Source organism: Python bivittatus, unplaced genomic scaffold (assembly GCF_059951505.1).
Source record: "Python bivittatus isolate LINGU-HERP-01145 unplaced genomic scaffold, Pbiv_v1 ctg000480_np1212, whole genome shotgun sequence".
NCBI lineage: Eukaryota > Metazoa > Chordata > Lepidosauria > Squamata > Pythonidae > Python > Python bivittatus.
The window spans coordinates 55,475,889-55,494,868 of NW_028277075.1; the positions used below are offsets into that span (position 1 = coordinate 55,475,889).

At 38.9% G+C, this 18,980-nt stretch overlaps 1 protein-coding gene across 1 annotated transcript; it reads left to right on the top strand.

Annotated features, from left to right (window-relative positions):
- Positions 1 to 1,449: 1,449 nt before the first annotated feature.
- Positions 1,450 to 18,470, top strand: TMEM9B (TMEM9 domain family member B). The gene is made up of 5 exons (XM_088145965.1): positions 1,450 to 1,693; positions 4,438 to 4,529; positions 9,390 to 9,498; positions 10,683 to 10,817; positions 17,631 to 18,470. The coding sequence occupies exons 1-5, from the start codon at positions 1,598 to 1,600 to the stop codon at positions 17,784 to 17,786; spliced, it is 588 nt and encodes a 195-aa protein (XP_088002091.1). The 5' UTR covers positions 1,450 to 1,597; the 3' UTR covers positions 17,787 to 18,470.
- Positions 18,471 to 18,980: the final 510 nt, after the last annotated feature.

Below are 18,980 nucleotides of genomic sequence, written 5' to 3' on the forward strand. Positions count from 1 at the left end.
GGGGCCTGCCATCTCATAAGCCATTCAACCCAACAGGGATTATGGGGTGGTAATGGGCCCCCATGGCACTTCAGCTACTCAGCTCTCAGCACCAACAGGGGCTTAGTCACCCCAACTTCCCCTTCCCTTACAACACTCCCTCTCTCAGCTGGTCTCTCTCACTAGCCAGTGAAAAGAGGAGCCATATCCACTCCCAACCCCCTCCCACCTCACACATTCATCTAGCCTTTGGCCTCCAGCTCCGTCGTAACCAGCCCAGCCTCGGCCTCGCTGCAACTGTTCTCATCACTGCCGTGCTGCCGCTCTCACTGTCGCCACCAAAACTTGCAGTGCTGGGTGTCAGCCTCGGCTCCGCAGCCACTCTCAGGTAGCTGGGCCAACTCTTGCCACCATCGTTGCCACTCTGGGTCCAGGGATCACTCCCAGCCCAAAAGGTGCAGCCTAGGTACCACCACCAGCACTCTCCCACCACCACAGCCATTGTCCCCGTGTCCAAGCGCTGCCTGCTGCCGAGCACACCCACAGATTCTCCTGGCTGTCCTCGGCCCCGCTGCCGCCACAGCAACTCTCCTCTCCACCGTAATGGCTGGCACAGGAGTCCTCTACACATACCCCCAGTTGTGACTGGGCCAACTTACGACAGCAGTTCCAGTTACCATCATTAGATGAATCCCGTGTGGTTGCAACAACCCACGATCACGTGATTGCCATTTGTGACCTCCTGCCGGCTTCCCCACTGGCTTTATTGGAAGCCAGCAGTGAAAGTCGCAAACGGGGATCACGTGACCATAGGATGCTGCAATGTTGTAATTGTGAACCTGTTGCTGTGCCCAAATTGCAATCATGTGACTGTGGAGACACTGTGATGGCCACAACTATGAGGATCTGTCAGAAGTACCCCTCATTCAGCGACGTCGTAACTTCAGTCACTGAACAAGTGCACATTAAACAAGGACTACCTGCACTGCAATTGTCTGAACGCATCCAGCCCAGATATTTTAGCCCTAAGCTAATATCCAGATAAGCATGTAAGCAAGCAAGCTTACCTACAGCCACCTGCCTATGAATTTCCAATTTGGGGTTGTAGTCAAATTTTAATTTCTAGCTAAATTAAAAGGGAGCTTTTTCTCAGGTGAAGGAAAGGAGGAGGAACTCCTCCTGTCCCCACACCCTTAGGGTTGGACGCCCAAACGAAGAGCAACTTCAACGAGCTGCTACCGTCTCTGGACCGCAAAAATGCGCACGACCGCTAGATGGCTCCCACGAGGCATCTAGGACCCGGCTGCCACCGAGCGGCCGCGTGGACTTTTGCAGCCGCGATGCGGCGGGAGCCCTTCCACTTCCCCAAGAAGGGGGGCTTCTTCGCGTGCGCTGTTATTTTGCCGGAAGGGCAGCGCCAGGCAGCAGGTCTCCCAACGGGGCAGCCCCAGGCCACGCGCCGCTCCCCGAAACGGAAGGCCGGGGCGCCACGTGACGGAAAGACCGGTCCGAGGCGGGCTTTGGAGGCGGAAGTTGCGATGGTCGGAGAGCCGAGGCTGCGGGCTCCGGGCCCGCCTTGGCGGCGCTGAGGAAGCCGGGGCTCTGCGCAGCGGCCGCCATGGCAGTCCCGGGGGGCGCGCGGGCGGCTCTGTGGGTGGCCCTGTGGGCGCTGCTAGCTCTGGCCTCTGTGGCGGATCAGGAACCCGGAGAGAAGGTGAGCGGCCCCGTCCGTGCGTCCGTCCACCCCCCGCCGCCCCCTCGGCTCGCGGCTGCCCGCCGGTCTGCCTCCCCTCCCGCCAGAAACCTCGCAGGGCCGGCCGGCGAGGGCGGTGGGGGGCAGGGCGCCCCACCGCCTGGATGCTTTGGGGCAAAGCGGGGTCCACGTCAGGTCATTTATGCTGCCATCCCCGTCTCGTCTCCGTCCTTCCTCCTGTCGTATCCCTTCCTCGTTTTTAAGCAAGGTCTCTTACTTTTGAGAGTATTTCCATGTATTTCTTAAGCGTGGCATAGCCGAGCCAGGGAACTGAGAGCAATAGCAGAAGTAATAGTTCTTCGAAAGAGGCCTGTGTCTATGATTTCAAGTTGTTTTGATTCTCCTCCCCTCCAAGTGTTTGTCACTTCCTTTTGTTGCAATAAGATGCCTAAACCTGTAATTCAAACTCAGTTTGGAAAAGCAATCCATTCCAGTTAGTATTTTTTAATTTTGTATTGTATTGTATTGTATTGACAGTTGACGTGGCTGTCTAGTCTACATTTGGCTACACTTGTGACTTTCCAGAAATGAGCGTTTGATGCTTTCATTAACTTGAAATGCTTTTAAATTGGAACTGCTGTTTCTGTTCCTCTTTGTTCAGTATATACTTCCTCGTGAGGTGGGTGGTGTCCAACTATGAAATATAAATATATAAATATAAAATATACTCCTGTAGAGCCAAGATTAAGGCCAATCTTGAGTTGTGTAAATCTGTTGCATGATAATTTTTTATCTGTATCTATCCTCCTATAGAAGAGTTAACTTGTTTTTTCTTGAATGTGATCCAATGATGAATGAATTTATTTTGGATGAGATACAACTGAACAGTGCAAGTAGAAATTAGATTAGATGTTACTTTAATTTATTATTATTTATTCTGTTTGTAAGCACCTAATCATAAAGCAACTTAGTATCTGAGTCAGACATTTTTCAGTATATGCTTAAATATTATATAATTTTAGTTATTATATGTCTACTGCATGCTCCATTCTAGATAGTTTCTAACATCTCTATAATTCAATTTCAAATTCAGTACAGTTAAAATAATTAAAACTAGCAGCATGAAAATCTCTAAAATAAAAATCTGGTTAAAGAGAGAGTTTTAAGCACCACAGTAAATTACATCAAGGAAGGGGCCAGTTCCACTTCAGTAACAAGTTGTTCCATAACATAAGTCTACTATGGAAACATAGTAATAAGTACTGTAAGCTGTTAATGGTAAGCATATCCATGGTGTGGGGTATGCGAAAGGTACCTTGCTGGACATCTCTATGCAACAGGTAGACTGTGCAAGAGTACATTATCATGTAGATAATTTGGGCCTAAGCTATGTAAGGCTGTATATACCATATGGATATCCTGAATTGGGCACAGAAAGTAACAGTGCTGCTGTTTCAACACGTGGGTGAAATGGCACTCTGTAAAACACTGCTTACCACTGTGCTTTCTGGGCTAGTTGAAATATCTGGATCATTTTTAAGGACTGTCTTATGAGGAATGTTTTATGTTGAAGATGGATTAAAATGTTTCTTCTAACATATAGAATTTCTTAGCAGGTAGGGGGAACTTCCATCTTGCCAGGTCTACCAGTTTCACCTGCAAAGTTCTCCATGTTTGTAGTTGTGTATAATAGTATGTGGGAATGACCTTGAGAGACAGGGAGAAGAGCTGCAGACGGGAACAGTTGGATTAGAGGCAGCTTAGTTTGTAACAGGAATGTGGGTGTGGCAAACATCTCAGAAGGGACCCTCCCTAATTTTTTGGGATGTAAAGGCGACTGGGGAGAAATATACATTCAGGCTTGCAAGATTCTGTTAATGTAACATTACAATAAAGTAGAATTAGTTCATTTGGGCATGCTTCCTGTCTGGGCTACCTTGCAAGGATGACATTGTGCCTCCTACTGCAAAATCCCTTGTTACCTCATTGATTCTTTCCTGTTTTCCTTGGTTGCCAGGACACAGAGATGTTCCCTCACATTCTGGCTTTTTCTTCTGCAGTTCCAGAATGTTTGGGTGGTATCTGGAAAGTTCCTTCTTCTTTTTGAGGCTCTTAATTCTGTGAAATTGCTGTTTGCAAATATATTTGAGCTGGATTTGTACATCATAAGCCATGGTTAAAACCATAGTTTAGTGTAATGAATACTCAGGTTGTCTTGCTGAAGTTTGTCCTAGCTAATATTCTCCACATAGCCATGACTAAAGTTCAATAATGTAATAAGTAGAACTGCATTTTAATCCTGTTTAATATAATTATTTATTAATGGGATAATGGCACTTAAAACCTTGAATATCTTACTCGTAAATAAGATTTAATTGCCATGCAGTCCTCTGAGTAAATCAGGCTTATGAATAAACTGAATTGTAGATGGCTCCTGCAAATGCATTTCTGAGCTATATTTCCAGCTTGGATATTATCTAAAAGTGAGGTGTGGTCATTGATCTTTTGTCTTTCATTTTGGGTTGCTGTTATGCTACTAATTCAAAGGTATTTGAATTATGCTAAGTGACCAATACACATTTATCTGGAAAATAAAATTTTGGTTCAGTAGGCATTTCTTTTGAGTAGATTTCTTGGCTCCTTCTATTCTGCTTTTGTTCCATCAGCACTGGAAAGCTGTCCTTAAGAATTATTTCTCTGTTTCCCTGCATCTTTATTTTTTCTTATTCTGACAAAATCATTCTTAATTCACTTTGCCCTTTCAGAACTCTCAGGATGTCCGATGTAAATGCATATGTCCACCATACAAAGACCACGCTGGTGAAATTTTTAGTAGAAACGTTTCACAGAAGGACTGGTAAGTATATGATACTTTATATTTAAGAGATTAGAGTAATTTATATTGCTCATAGTAGTATTTTGGATCAAGAAAATTGTTACGTCTGGACACAAAAGTTGAGGTTGTTTGTGACCATTGCTAATAAATATAAATTTACATTTGAAATGAAATTCAGAATAATTTGAAAAAATCCTTTGGTTTAAAAGTCATGTACTTTTAAGTATTTTTATTTAAGGCAATGTAATGCTCTCGGATTCAACTTGAGATCTCAGAATAAATCCAATACATGCCTGTGGGTTGGTTTTTCATAGACTTGGATCAGTGGCTTCCATAATGTCCTTTAGCTATACAGTAGAGGTAGATTGATAACAACAACAACAACAACAACAACAACAACTGGTAGGACCACAAAACAGACAAAGTAATAGAAAATGAAGGAGCTAAAGTGCTCTGGGACTTTAGAATTCAAATAGACAAGCACCTGCCACACAGCACACCAGACTTAACAATTGTTGATAAGAAAGACAAAAAAGTCTGGATACTGTACATTGCAATACCTGGAGACAGCAGAAGAGAAGAGAAGGAACTGGAGAAAATCACAAAATATAAAGACCTGCAAATAGAACGACTGTGGCAAAAGGAAGCAAAGATAGTACCAATAGTAATAGGCGCCTTAGGTGTAATCCCAAAACATGTGGAGCACCACTTGAACACCGTTGGCATTGACAAAATCATCATCAGTCAATTGCAAAAGGCAGCTTTACTTGGAACAGCTTACATCCTGCGACAGTACCTTTAGCACCACCAAACAACAACATCTGCCTATCCCAGGTCCTTGGGAAGGACTCGATAGGTGGATAAAAATGCCAAATCCAGTCTAAATGTCTGGCTGACTGCGTGACCACCACCACCAAAAATAATAAAGTATGCCACCAAACTCCCAGCAACTCTGGGTGATTTACAAATTGTTAAAAACTTTAGAACAAGAAAACACAAAGCAAAAAAGAACAAAGGTGACAGAGATAACAAGCCCAGATAGGAACAAAGAAAAAGAAAAGGGGGGTTAGTCATGCTTGTCAAAGGCCTCGGTGAAGAGTCAGGTCTTCAGGGCCCTTCAAAACACCAGTAGGGTGGAGGCCATTCAAATCTTGGGGGAACTTTATTCCAGAAGGCAGGTGCTGCTACAGAGAATAGATGGCATTGTTTAATCAAAGGAATCTGAAGCGTGCCAACCCTGCTAGATCGGATCAGCTAGGCAGATACTGTGGGAGACAAGCAGTCCTTCGAGTAACCAAGCCCTATGCTAAGATATTTTTGCCTCAATTCCCACAATCCCTTGTCACTGATATTGCCCTAGGTTGTCTACTTCTGGAGTAGAGCAAGTCTCCTGGGGTTAGGGAGTCAGATTCTCTCAGTAAATATTCAGACAGAACCCTAACCCTTTGTGCTCCTATTGCAAAGTTGATATTGTGAAGACTTTCCATCAGTGTAGCAGCAGGCACCCTTTCTATGGTGTTATCTATCATGATGGATAGTTCCCCTTTGGTGATAGTGTCAGACCATATGATTTGGGGTTTTTTTCCCTAATAGGGGATTAAATTAATCCAATTTCATCAGAGGTACTTGCATTTACAAGCTGGTTCTAAAAGGTTTTATGTGGCTGGTAGCATAATTAATAGCTTTAGTGGTTTATTCAACATTATGCAGTTATGAATGGAATGTGCTACTTTGCCTTCTCAATACAGAAATAGTTACACATTTATCAGAAGGATTAACAAAATAGCTAAAATGAAGCAAATGTGTCCAAGAAGACCTATAAAAATAGCCATATTCCAAGGACTCTTAGTATAAATGTTACTTTGTTGAGACAGTTAACTCAGTCCTAGAACACTGAAAATCTCTTGGGAAAATATAAGATGGCATTTCATAGATCTACTACATCCTCATTCCATAAGCCTCATATTGTGATTAGATCCACTTCAGAAATACTGAATTGTCTGCATAGGATTAAAAGTTCCTGAAATACATTATATTGTAGACGAGGAAGAAGGAATTACTATTCTGTAAAAAGGGTCGGGAGCATATCATATGGTATGATAACTTTGCTAATTTAAAACAGAAGGAAAAACAGATTATTTATTTATTTATTTATTTATTTATTTATTTATTTATTTAGTAGACTTATCCCCGCCCATCTCCCCCCAATGGGGACTCTAGGCGGTTTACATCAAATTAAAACAAATACATAATTAAAATTTATAAAAAAGAAAAACACATTTACACAAAATGGAAGGAAGAGAAAAAATCCAAGAGGCCGATGGAAGCAACACCAGGCTTCTAGGGGGCTAGCCAACCCCATTTCTGATGACCTCCCTCCCCGCCCCAGGCCAGATGGCAGAGCCAGGTCTTCAAATCCCTCCAAAAGGCCAGGAGTGAGGGGGCCTGTCTCACCTCCAGGGACAAGATGTTCCAAAGGGCGGGGGCTACAGCAGAGAAGGCCCGCCTTCTGGACCCCGCTAGTCGGAGTTCTTATAGCTGAAACAGTCAATCCTATTTTTCCACAGTCACTTGCCTAATGACAATTATTTTCTTTTGAAACCTCTTTTAGTTTTACAATAATTCTTGCCATTAAAAAAAAAAGGATTTTTTCCCTAGAGTCTACAGCTTCTTTCTTAAATTATTGCATGTCCTGTGATTTTATGGCAAATGACATTTCTTATAATATGCTCCTACTTTAGAATATGGCTTGAGTAAAGAGGAGTTAGGGGCATGATGGATTTGCAGGTAGGAGTGCCTGAGTCTCTTCTTTGAGTGATTAACATTTCTTATTGATGCTACCACTTCCAAATAACATACAGTCAGGTCCAGAAATATTGGGACATTGACACAGTTCTGACATCTTTGGCTCTATACACCACCACAATGGATTTGGAATGAAACAAACACAATATGCCTTAACTGCAGACTGTCAGCTTTAATTTGAGGGTATGTACATCCAACTCAGGTGAACGGTGTAGGAAGTACAACAGTTTGCATATGTGCCTCCCACTTGTTAAGGGACCAAAAGTAATGGGACAATTGGCTTCTCAACTGTTCCATGGCCAGGTGTGTGATATTCCCTCAGTATCCCAATTACAATGTGCAGATAAAAGGCCCAGAGTTCATTTCAAGTGTGCTATTTGCATTTGGAATCTGTTGCTGTCAACTCTCAAGATGAGATCCAAAGAGCTGTCACTATCAGTGAAGCAAGCCATCATTAGGCTGAAGAAACAAAACAAACCCATCAGAGAGATAGCAAGAACATTAGGCGTGGCCAAAACAACTGTTTGGAACATTCTCAAAAAGAAGGAACACACCGGTGAGCTCAGCAACACCAAAAGACCCGGGAGACAACGGAAAACAACTGTGGTGGATGACCGAAGAATCCTTTCCCTGGTGAAGAAAACACCCTTCACAACAGTTGGCCAGATCAAGAACACTCTCCAGGAGGTAGGTGTATATGTGTCAAAGTCAACAATCAAAAGAAGACTTCACCAGAGTGAATACAGAGGGTTCACCACAAGATGTAAACCATTGGTGAGCCTCAAAAACAGGAAGGCCAGATTAGAGTTTGCCAAACGACATCTAAAAAAGCCTTCACAGTTCTGGAACAACATCCTATGGACAGATGAGACCAAGATCAACTTGTACCAGAGTGATGGGAAGAGAAGAGTATGGAGAAGGAAAGGAACTGCTCATGATCCTAAGCATACCACCTCATCAGTGAAGCATGGTGGTGGTAGTGTCATGGCGTGGGCATGTATGGCTGCCAATGGAACTGGTTTTCTTGTATTTATTGATGATGTGACTGCTGGCAAAAGCAGCAGGATGACTTCTGCAGTGTTTCGGGCAATATTATCTGCTCACATTCAGCCAAATGCTGCAGAACTCATTGGACGGCGCTTCACAGTACAGATGGACAATGACCCAAAGCATACTGCAAAAGCAACCAAAGAGTTTTTGAAGGGGCAGAAGTAGAATGTTACGCAATGGCCAAGTCAATCACCTGACCTGAATCCCATTGAGCATGCATTTCACTTGCTGAAGACAAAACTGAAGGGGAAATGCCCCAAGAACAAGCAGGAACTGAAGACAGTTGCAGTAGAGGCCTGGCAGAGCATCACCAGGGATGAAACCCAGCGTCTGGTGATGTCTGTGCGTTCCAGGCTTCAGGCTGTGATTGACTGCAACGGATTTGCAACCAAGTATTAAAAAGGGAAAGTTTGATGTATGATTATTATTCTGTCCCATTACTTTTGGTCCCTTAACAAGTGGGAGGCACATATGCAAACTGTTGTAATTCCTACACCGTTCACCTGAGTTGGATGTACATACCCTCAAATTAAAGCTGACAGTCTGCAGTTAAAGCACATTGTGTTTGTTTCATTCCAAATCCATTGTGGTGGTGTACAGAGCCAAAGATGTTAGAATTGTGTCAATGTCCCAATATTTCTGGACCTGACTGTAGGTGCTGTCTCTCCATTGAGGAGGGTATGATAGTTGATGAAAGATGTAAGGTTCTGAGATTAGAGGAAGGTAATATTTTGGAGCTCACTTTTCTGATACATTCTAATGTTGGCATTTAAATTCAGATTTGTTTGCTTCCTGGAAACCACTAATTCTCTAATAGGTTAGATTCTAATGCAGCAAATTAAAAATTTAAACTGATATTATGTGGATTAAATGTCAGGTATTTCTAACATTTATACAAATGAATAATAGATTGGTTAACCCTTAATTCAGGGTTACATTCAGTATGTGTTCTTATTGGTGAATATTTCTCTCTAGTGGTATAAATTTATCTCAATCTATGCCAAACATTTTTTCCTTTCCATGCAGTGATTGTCTTCATGTGGTGGAGCCTATGCCAGTTCTTGGACAGGATGTAGAAGCCTATTGCTTGCGTTGTGAATGCAAGTATGAGGAAAGAAGCTCTGAAACAATAAAAGTAAATTATAAATCTGATTACTGTTTTGTTTAATTCTGTTAAATAATGTTCATATTTCTTTTTCCCACATCCTCATGTATTAAAATAGTATGTCAGATTATAAAACAGTGAAAGCAGAGCATATCTGCAAAATATAATATCCTTTTCTTTTTGTGAAAACTGTAAGTTATTGATTTACAGATTAACTTGATCATGGCACTTAGGTGCTAAGTTATATTACCTTGTTCATTATCTACATCTAAAGGTGGTATTTCCTGTAACCTGCTAAGAATTCTAATTTTTATTTATTTATCCATTCATTCATTTATAATCATGAATTGCTTTTTTGTTCATGGTTTTGGAAACATTTTGAAATATACTGCATTATATTACAAGTTATTCTGTCCTTATCTGTCTTAGTGCTTGCCCTTTCAACTCTAGTCCATATGATTCAGTTTCTTAGCATTAATTTTATGAACTTTGTAGCCAACTGGATATACACTATTCTAACAATAATCGAACTGCCTTTGAATCATTATACTCTTTCTTGCCAGTTCAAAGTACACTTGGAAAATATTATATATACTGTTGAGAATGCAATAAAATTACCTTTGTTGTACAAGTGTATGTACTAGGAGCTTGGGACTGATTGCACTTGTTAAGTATAGCTGATATCAGATATATTTGCCATTAAACATACATTATGATGCTTCTAAGAAAAATTTCTTTATACTTGTACAAGAAGCTGATTATGCTGTTAGATGTTTTCTTTTGCTTGTGCTTCCTACCTTATTCGGTTGTTTCTAGATGATGATCTGAAATGAAATGCAATGCTCACTTTTATTAGCTGATATTCAGTAATTTTTAAAGCCACATTACACTTGACAAAGGAACTGGAAACTATAATAATATTACTTGAAAATGTGAGTTTCATCTTCCTGCAGTGTCTTCTCTTCCTTAGAAAAAATGTGGTCTTCTGTTATTTTTATTTTTTTCAGTCCATTTATTTTTGTTTTTTCAGTCCATTCTAAATCCATAATTATAGTTCTTTGATTAACCTCTGTATGTTGGGGATAAATGAATGAAAATAAGATTCACATGTGTTGTATTTTGCTAGACATTTTAGTTTACTTTGACAGCCTATATAACCCAAATGAGTATGATCTGAAGTGGCATAAATTGAAATGCTGTCTTGTATTATATAGATTACCATCATAATATATTTGTCCATCTTGGGTCTTCTGCTACTATACATGGTGTATCTCACTATGGTAGAACCAATTCTGAAGAGACGTCTCTTTGGACATTCACAGCTAATACAGAGCGATGAAGACATTGGGGTAAGTTCTGTGTTTAGTCTATTCAAATATATGTAATGAGTTCCCTAATTACAGGTTGAATTTTGATAGCCTAAATAGTAGATTTAAAATCTGAGAAAGACATTTTCACGAAGACTTTAGAACTGACTGCAGAAGTGAAAACAGTACTGTTATTAAACAATGTTTAATCTTAAAGAAAAATTAAAAAATGTACAAACTAAAAATACAAAGTAAGAAGGAAAAGAAAAAACAAAAAAATGTATCTTGTATTTTAAACTTATCAATAGTTACCTGTTTACCAATGAATTCTCTGCTATAATATGAACAATACAAGTTATTATTGTAAGATCTCACAGAATCCCTGTCATAGTAACACATATTGCTGCATTCTTTGATTAGCAGAAAAGATTGCCTTTTCCAAAACAGGTAGATCCCACATTTCCGACAACCATTCCTTGATATCTGGAATAATAGCACTTTTCCAATTTCTTAATATAATTCTTTTAGCTACCTACATTCAACCCTAATTCCTGATAAACAGTCAAATTCCAAACTTTTGGTATATAATTCAACATTATTATAGCATCTATAACATTGAAAGATTTTCCCATTATCTACTAATATACATTAATATACTATCCCAAAAAGATTCTAAATGGTCACATGACCATATTGTATGCATTAGTGAGCCCTCAAATTTCTTACACCACCAGCATGAAAAATCTTATGTCCATCCTTTCAAATACTTTCTTTGGGAAGTCCAATACACCCTAAATACAATTTTTTGATTAATCAACTTTAATCTCAAATCTCTAGGTATCATTTTAACATTTTTAAGAACATGAAACTATTAATGGGGCTTCATTGGAAATTCCAGTTCTTTAAGTTCATGTTTGAAATATTCCAGAAATGTCTACTTTAAAAATATTATTGAGCTTTTGATAGAGATATGTTATAGATTTTATTTCTGTGTTGGATTCCATCAAGTAAGAAAGCAACTCAGGTGCCTTTGAGGCAGCCAAAGCATCTGGTCCATATTGATCCGTTAGAAGGTAATGGTTATCCTCCACCATGTTCATAGGGTCATATTAAATTTTTATAATGCTTTTTATTTTCATGGTACAGTTACCACTTTGATTATCATTCTTAGAACTGGGAAACATAAAAGATCTATATTGCAGCATCTTCAGGGTCAGAACTGTGTTGGTTATTTTTTGTACTTCTACAAAGCTTTGATAGGGTATACTTTAAAAAGTGACATTCCATCATTTATCTACAGCACATAAAGAGTAATATCTATATATTCTATATGTTCTATATCCCACTTGTATCTCAATCATTCAGTCTATTGAATAGGGGTGGTTTGGTGGTGTTTATGCCAGTCATCTGGTATTTCCTACACATGGTTTGTAACAAGCATTTGTAGAAACTTGCCACACCCCAATCACAATCTTTTCTCAGGTACAGATGAAATAATTCAGGTATAGATTTGTGAATACAGGTAGTTCTCGGGTTACGATCCTAATTAGGACTGGAATTTCCATCGCTAAGGAAAGCAGTTGTTATGCGAAACATCACAAGACCGTGCTGCTTAGCGACAGCAGTCCTGGTTGTGGTCATTAGGCAAGGACCACATGGTTGTTAGGCAAGGACCTCACACTTCTGCCCTGTGCTAACTGCCTCTGCTTCAACTCTCCCCCACCTATCTCTGCCCCATCTCTGCCCTTTTGGCTGCTCTGTACAGCTTGGCTGGGATGAAGAGGCGGCGGCTGCTGCTGCTGCCCCTCCCCTACAGCTGGTCCCAGCTGACTATTTGCCTCGCCTACACACACACACACACACACACACACACACACACACACACCACTGGGTTTGCCTACATCAGCCTCAAGCCTTATGGTGTAGGGGCTCTGTCGGCTTTTCTATAGAAGGCTTTTAAGCTGCACTTTCGCTGGCAGCACAAGGGAGAAAGTGATTTTCACAAATTTCCCCTTCACTTATAGTCCCCTGTGCCCTCATAAAATCCGCCTCAGAGGGTTAGAAAAAGGAACCATATGAAGCTGAAAAAAGTGGCAAAAACTTTCTCTCCCTTTCACCTCCCCATGGATCCCTTTCCTGCCAGCTAGTTCACTGTGAGCAAAATTCCGCTCAGTGTGCTCTTGCTAGAAGGTGTAAATGCTGACTAAAACCTATAGTATTGGTATGTTTTCAGTATTCAGAGTATTTATAATAATTTTTGTCATGTTCTTTAGAGTTCTCTGAAGGCAGAGTATAAGGATAGGGTCTAATGCAGTTGTCATGCATGGCTGCTGCTTATCTTTAATTCATTGGAATTTGGTCTGCAGTGGGCTCTCATGAAAGGCTAGTTAAAACAAATAGTTTTAACTAGCAGGCAATTCTATTTTTGCTATTGAGGCAAAACAGTGCTTAATGGGCTGTAGCAATTGCTGAAAAATAATATGTGGGGCAAACTTGAGGGAACACTAGTAAGTACATTCCTGGCCATCAGTGTTGGATCAATTATCTGACTAAATAGAAGGCAACTTAGTGTATTACTAGAAGTCCATTTTATATGCAGACAGATATCCAGAAGGTTTAATAATGTATAGAAATCATTAATCCCAGATGGGGTTGTCTAAAAACTACAAATATCAGTTTATAAATGTCATCACCACTCCAGATTATGTTGTTGCTATATTTTAATATGAACATTAGCATTATGTACTCGCTTAGGTAGTTTTATGCCAGCATTTTCAAACACAGCTGAAGAAAATAAAACGTCATAAATTCTGCCAAGTATAAATGTGAAAATATATGGCAGACAAAAACAAGTTTGAAAAGCATATGCAGAATGAAATAACTCTATTTTTATAGGACATTGAATAGTAATTGTAAGACATCTTCACTTGAAAAATAATTAGATTTTTATCTCATGATCTGAACTAAAAACTAGCAATTTAGAAGTCGGGTGATTGTTGAAGAGTTAATTTTTGAGTTATTACAATGCGTGTGGATTTGAGATGTAAATTTAACTGCTTCAGTTCAGTAGTAACAAAGAAGTGGCAATAAGCAGAAAGATGGATTAAATATTAGGGTTTTTAACATAAAATAATGCAGAAAATATATAAATATTCTGCATGCTGGAAGTTTTACTAGTTCTCATTATCAAATTAAATTTGGAAACAACTGGACATTTTTATTGTACCTAACCTCTCTAAATTTGAATCATTAGATTTAATTGGCATAGTTATGAGGGAAAGTGTTCCTATTTGCCTTTTCCCTCAGTTTGGATGATACAATAATTGCTAGAAAAATATTATTAACCATAGTATTCAACCTATTTCTGAATGCCTAACAAAATTTAGAATTTAATTAAATGTTGGTTTAACTATTGTATAATATTGACTGCCTCAAATTTTATGTAATTCATAAACAAACTTTGAAAGCAGCTCAAATTTTTGGGTGTGGTAAGTAAGATTCAGTACTGATTTCATGATACTTGAAAAGCAGAATATTCTGTGTGTATGTTCTTAGAGTCAAAAGACATTTTAAAAACATAGAATTTTGTATCAAGAGAAGAAATTCGGGCAAAGAAAAATTGAACTGTGAAATAAGAAACAATCTGACAGACAAGGAATTATGCTACATGGTATAGTTTGGTCATTTTATCTCAAGTTCTTCTAAATATTCCACTTAATATTGTGGCCTTGCCAAACTTAACTCTTATGACTCTTTATGTTTATATTCACTGGTTTGAACTATTTTTGTAAACAGAATTGAAACTTGAGATCCTTGACTTCTTAAATTTTTGCAGGTTATGTCATATGCATCATTTACAATCTTTGAAGCATAGAATATAGTTCCTTTTATTTGCAGTATGCTAATATATAGGAAAAATTCAATGAAGCCCATGGAAAAAAATTAAAATCCCTGGTTCTAAATGCTTGTATAGGCATTTCTGTTATTATTGCTGATGCATTCTAGTGGGCTATATCCAGTGTTGCATAAATAATAGTTAACTCTTGCTTAGGAAACTGCCTTTACTAACCTACTGTGACACCCTATGTATCTTTTCCAGAGGGTTCCCAAACTGTCCAAAAGAGAAAGGGTTATGGGAGTGGAAGAAGTCTTTTCTGCTAGCAGATGCTCTTCTGCTAGCTTGTGTATATTGTGGCCATGTACTATTGGCATTCTCTGTCCTATCTACTCTGCTGCAATATCATTATGAAACCATGTTGTTCCTAGAACTATTTTACTTTAAAATTCAAAATACGATAAGGAACAATGTTGTTCAATGATTTCTTCTATATCTGGAGATAACTTTCTTGTGAATTTCAGTAGAAACATAAATGTATTCCTGGTATCCATGTGGGGTTTATACAGGAACCTTTTCTTGTACTGTAGTTTTATTTGTTGTTCTTGCTGATTATAGCACCATGATTTCTTCAAACATGTCAGATTCCCAGTTTGGTGGGTTTTTGTTTTGTTAATGCTGAAGTCTTGAAGATTCTATCAGTTTTGATAAACGTGTTAAGCGGTTTGAAATATAAAAATCATTATGTAAATAATATGCATGACCTTCTCTAAATCTTATCTTCAAACATAGTGTTCAAAACATTTTAAAGTCTAAATACTAGCATTTGATGGTAAATGCCCATGTTTATGGATTGCATTTATTCTTTCATATGCTTAACAGAGTGATTTGAATGCTTAATATAAACACATAATTGTCTTGGTATTTTGTCATCTAAGCAGCTGTATTTTTGCTTTTTATTAAGATATTGAATGTAAACTTAATGTGTGTTGGTATTATTTGACATCCTGGAGTGAATATTCCAAACAACTTCACAATAGGTGTTGCTGGTAAATAACACAGAGACTTTGTGGAGCCATAAAGCACTGGCTGTTTAAATTTGAATGCCATCTTACAGTAAGAAGACTATAATTCTAAGTGCTGTACCAATACCAAAAGATACAATAAATCCATGTCTGTAGGTTCATACTGCAGTATACTTGTTGCAAAAAAAGGAAAGGGAGAAAAAAGTACTGGAGCACTAGCTATTCTTCCCAGTAGATGGATTTAGATTGTCATCCTTTCTAACAGTTATTCCTTCTAGGAGGACAGTGAATCATACATCCTGCAGTTGTGCCCTCCATTGCTGATATATAGGGCTAAATAGTTCTCCCACTGGCCATTATTTTATATTTGCAGGCAGATTGCGTAACATCCCACTAGTGCTTGATCCTCTGATCTAATATCAAACTCTTCAAGTGATTGTTGTTTGAATAGCCAAAATTATTTTATTGTCTTTTTGTTCTTTGTCTTGGAAAATCATATATAGTGCTATTAGTAGTTGATATAATGCAAGAACTGAGTGCTTTCACGTATATTGTAGCTTGGATGTAAAAATTCACATGAGCAAATGGAATATAATTTATTCCACAGGGGAATGAAGGTTATCAACATTTGCTTATTTCTCCCCTCTCTGCTTGTGATAACCCGTGTCATATTATATGATGTTGTAAAGATTCCCTGACCATCTTGATTTTATGGGGGAGTAATATAAAATACATGAAAAAAAGATGGTTGAGAAAGACACATGATTGCATTGAGCATGGTACGCTGTTCTTTGAATCTAAACTCCAGAACATTTACAGAGTATATTATCTTCTTGGATAAGACTGTAGGAATTCCTAACCTTTCAGTGTTAACAAAATCCATATGATTCTTAGACATACATAATGGTACTGATTCTGCTGCTTTACCATGCCCTCCATTGTATTCTTACTGTGGTTTTTAGAGCCAGTGGTTAAGGCATCAGGCTAGAAATCAGAAGACTGAGTTCTAGTCCTGCCTTAGGCACGAAGCCAGCTGGGTGACCTTGGGCCAATCACTCTCTCAGCCCTAGGAAGAACGGCAATGGCAAACCACTTTAAAAAAGTCTTTCCAAGAAAGGTACTAGTCCAGACAGTCACCATGAGTCCAAAAAAATAAAATGGACTTGAAGGCACAAATAAATACATACACATCGGCGCACACACTGTGATTTACCCTTCTCTTATGGTAACAATTAGCTCACCATCAAATCTCACTACCTGCTTTGACTTTCTCACAAATTCCTGCATGTGTGTGAAAAAATGTTGCACCCAGCATAAACTTCATGGACAACATGCCTTTGGTTCTTTATAGCAGAAATAGGCAACCTGTGCTCCTGGCACTCTGAGATACTCTGCTGCAATTTGGTGGCAAAAAAGCTGAATTATAGCAGTGTGATTTCAGGCTGAAAGAGAGCTCAGTAGTGGGGAAGATAGCAGTTTACCTCCCAGAAGTTTCCCCCTTCTACTCCTGCCCTTAAAATGTACAAAACGAAGCCCTCCCAAAATTGTCCATACTCCTGGTACTTTTGCCATGTTTCTCCAGGGTCTCTTCTAGCCTTCCAGAGTTCAGGAGGCTGAGCTGAGGACCTGGACTCCTTGGAAGTTGCCCATCCCCAGCTCCGCAAATTAATTATTGATTTTTTAAGTCCAACTGTGGATATTGAAACTTTTAATTGTTCCTCATGATGTAAAGAGAGGACTGTATATGTGTAAACGAATATATTATGTACTGGTTTCCTCTGGAGAGGACTTGATTTATAATTAAGAATATAGTTAATTTATATATAGCCTTCTACAAAAAGTAATATATTTTAGTTTTGTCATCCATTTAGTTTGGGGTGTGTGTGTGTGTGTGTGTGTGTGTGTATAATTAGGATATGTCTAGCAATGTATTTTTAGTTTGGAAAAATGGCATACTGAGCAATAATATTTAATAAAAATATTTTTTCATTACAGGATCACCAGCCTTTTGCAAATGCTCATGATGTGTTGGCTCGTTCCCGAAGTCGTGCCAACATGTTGAACAAAGTTGAATATGCCCAGCAGCGATGGAAACGCCAAGTCCAAGAGCAGCGTAAATCTGTATTTGATCGCCATGTTGTGCTCAGTTAATATGTCCAGTGACATCTCCAAGATGTTGGATGAAATGCCCTAAAATAAAGCACTGACTTCTGTCTTCATGAAATGCCACACCAGAAAGCTGTTTTTGCATCTTACCAACAAAGTACAAACACAAATGGAAGATTTTAAAATCTTTTAATAAGCCAAAATCTCTGTACATACTCAGTTGCTTTTACTAATAAAATATAAGCAATTATTTGCGTGATCCTTATGATATAGAGAGAAAATTGTTTATGATCCTTAAATGAGGTTTTCATGAATCTGGAGAAGAATGTGCAGCATGTCTGTTACAAGTGATTTGCATATGAAACCTTTGTAAATACATTGTTTTCTTATCAACTGCTATATGTTGAAGACTCATGTTGTACAGTATAACTATCACTTCTAAAACTTTGAACTGTTAAATTATATTTCTATCAACTTGTTAGCTTGCTTCTATAAATATAAGGTAGGCCCTCCATGTACAGAGATAGCTGGTAAGCTAGAGGCTTGGCGTAATAACTAAAGTTACAGACTTAGTGCAGTGTGCAATTGGAATTGGACCTTCTACCTTGCTTGCTAAAAATTCTGTGTGATATCTGCAATTTATGTAAATTTCAATACTTGGTGGATAATTATTTTTTAAAATTAGCTTGATAATGGAATTCAAATAAAGTCTTCAGAATATTGGCATCAGAGGTAGCTTTATTTTTTAAAAGAATCAGGCTTTTTATAGGATCATTGTTTCATATCTGATCTGAAACCCTATCTACAATCCATTTTGACCATTAGGCCACTATAGTTGGTAGCCCACAAGAAGTCAAAAAATAAAACTATTAAACTAGAAAGAATCCACAATGTCATTTTCCTAGTTGTTTTGAAATAGATGCTGTGAAGTTTTTGATCTGATACTTGGAGGCGGTGAGGATCAGAATGGAGCAAAACAAGGTTAAATCTGTCCAAGATGGACGTGCTGTTCAATAGACAACATGGCACCCAATAACATAAATCCCAGTAGTTTCTCTAGACAGGGTCATGCTCCCCCTGAAGGTTGGTTAGTGACTCTTGGATTTGCAACTCCTGCTTAAATGGCAGATGAAAGCTGTGGTCAGGGGGGCTTTATCCAGCTTCCACTGCTGTGCCAACTACAGCCCTTCTTGGACTGGGTTACCCTGATGAAAGTCACTCCTTAATGACCACTCATCT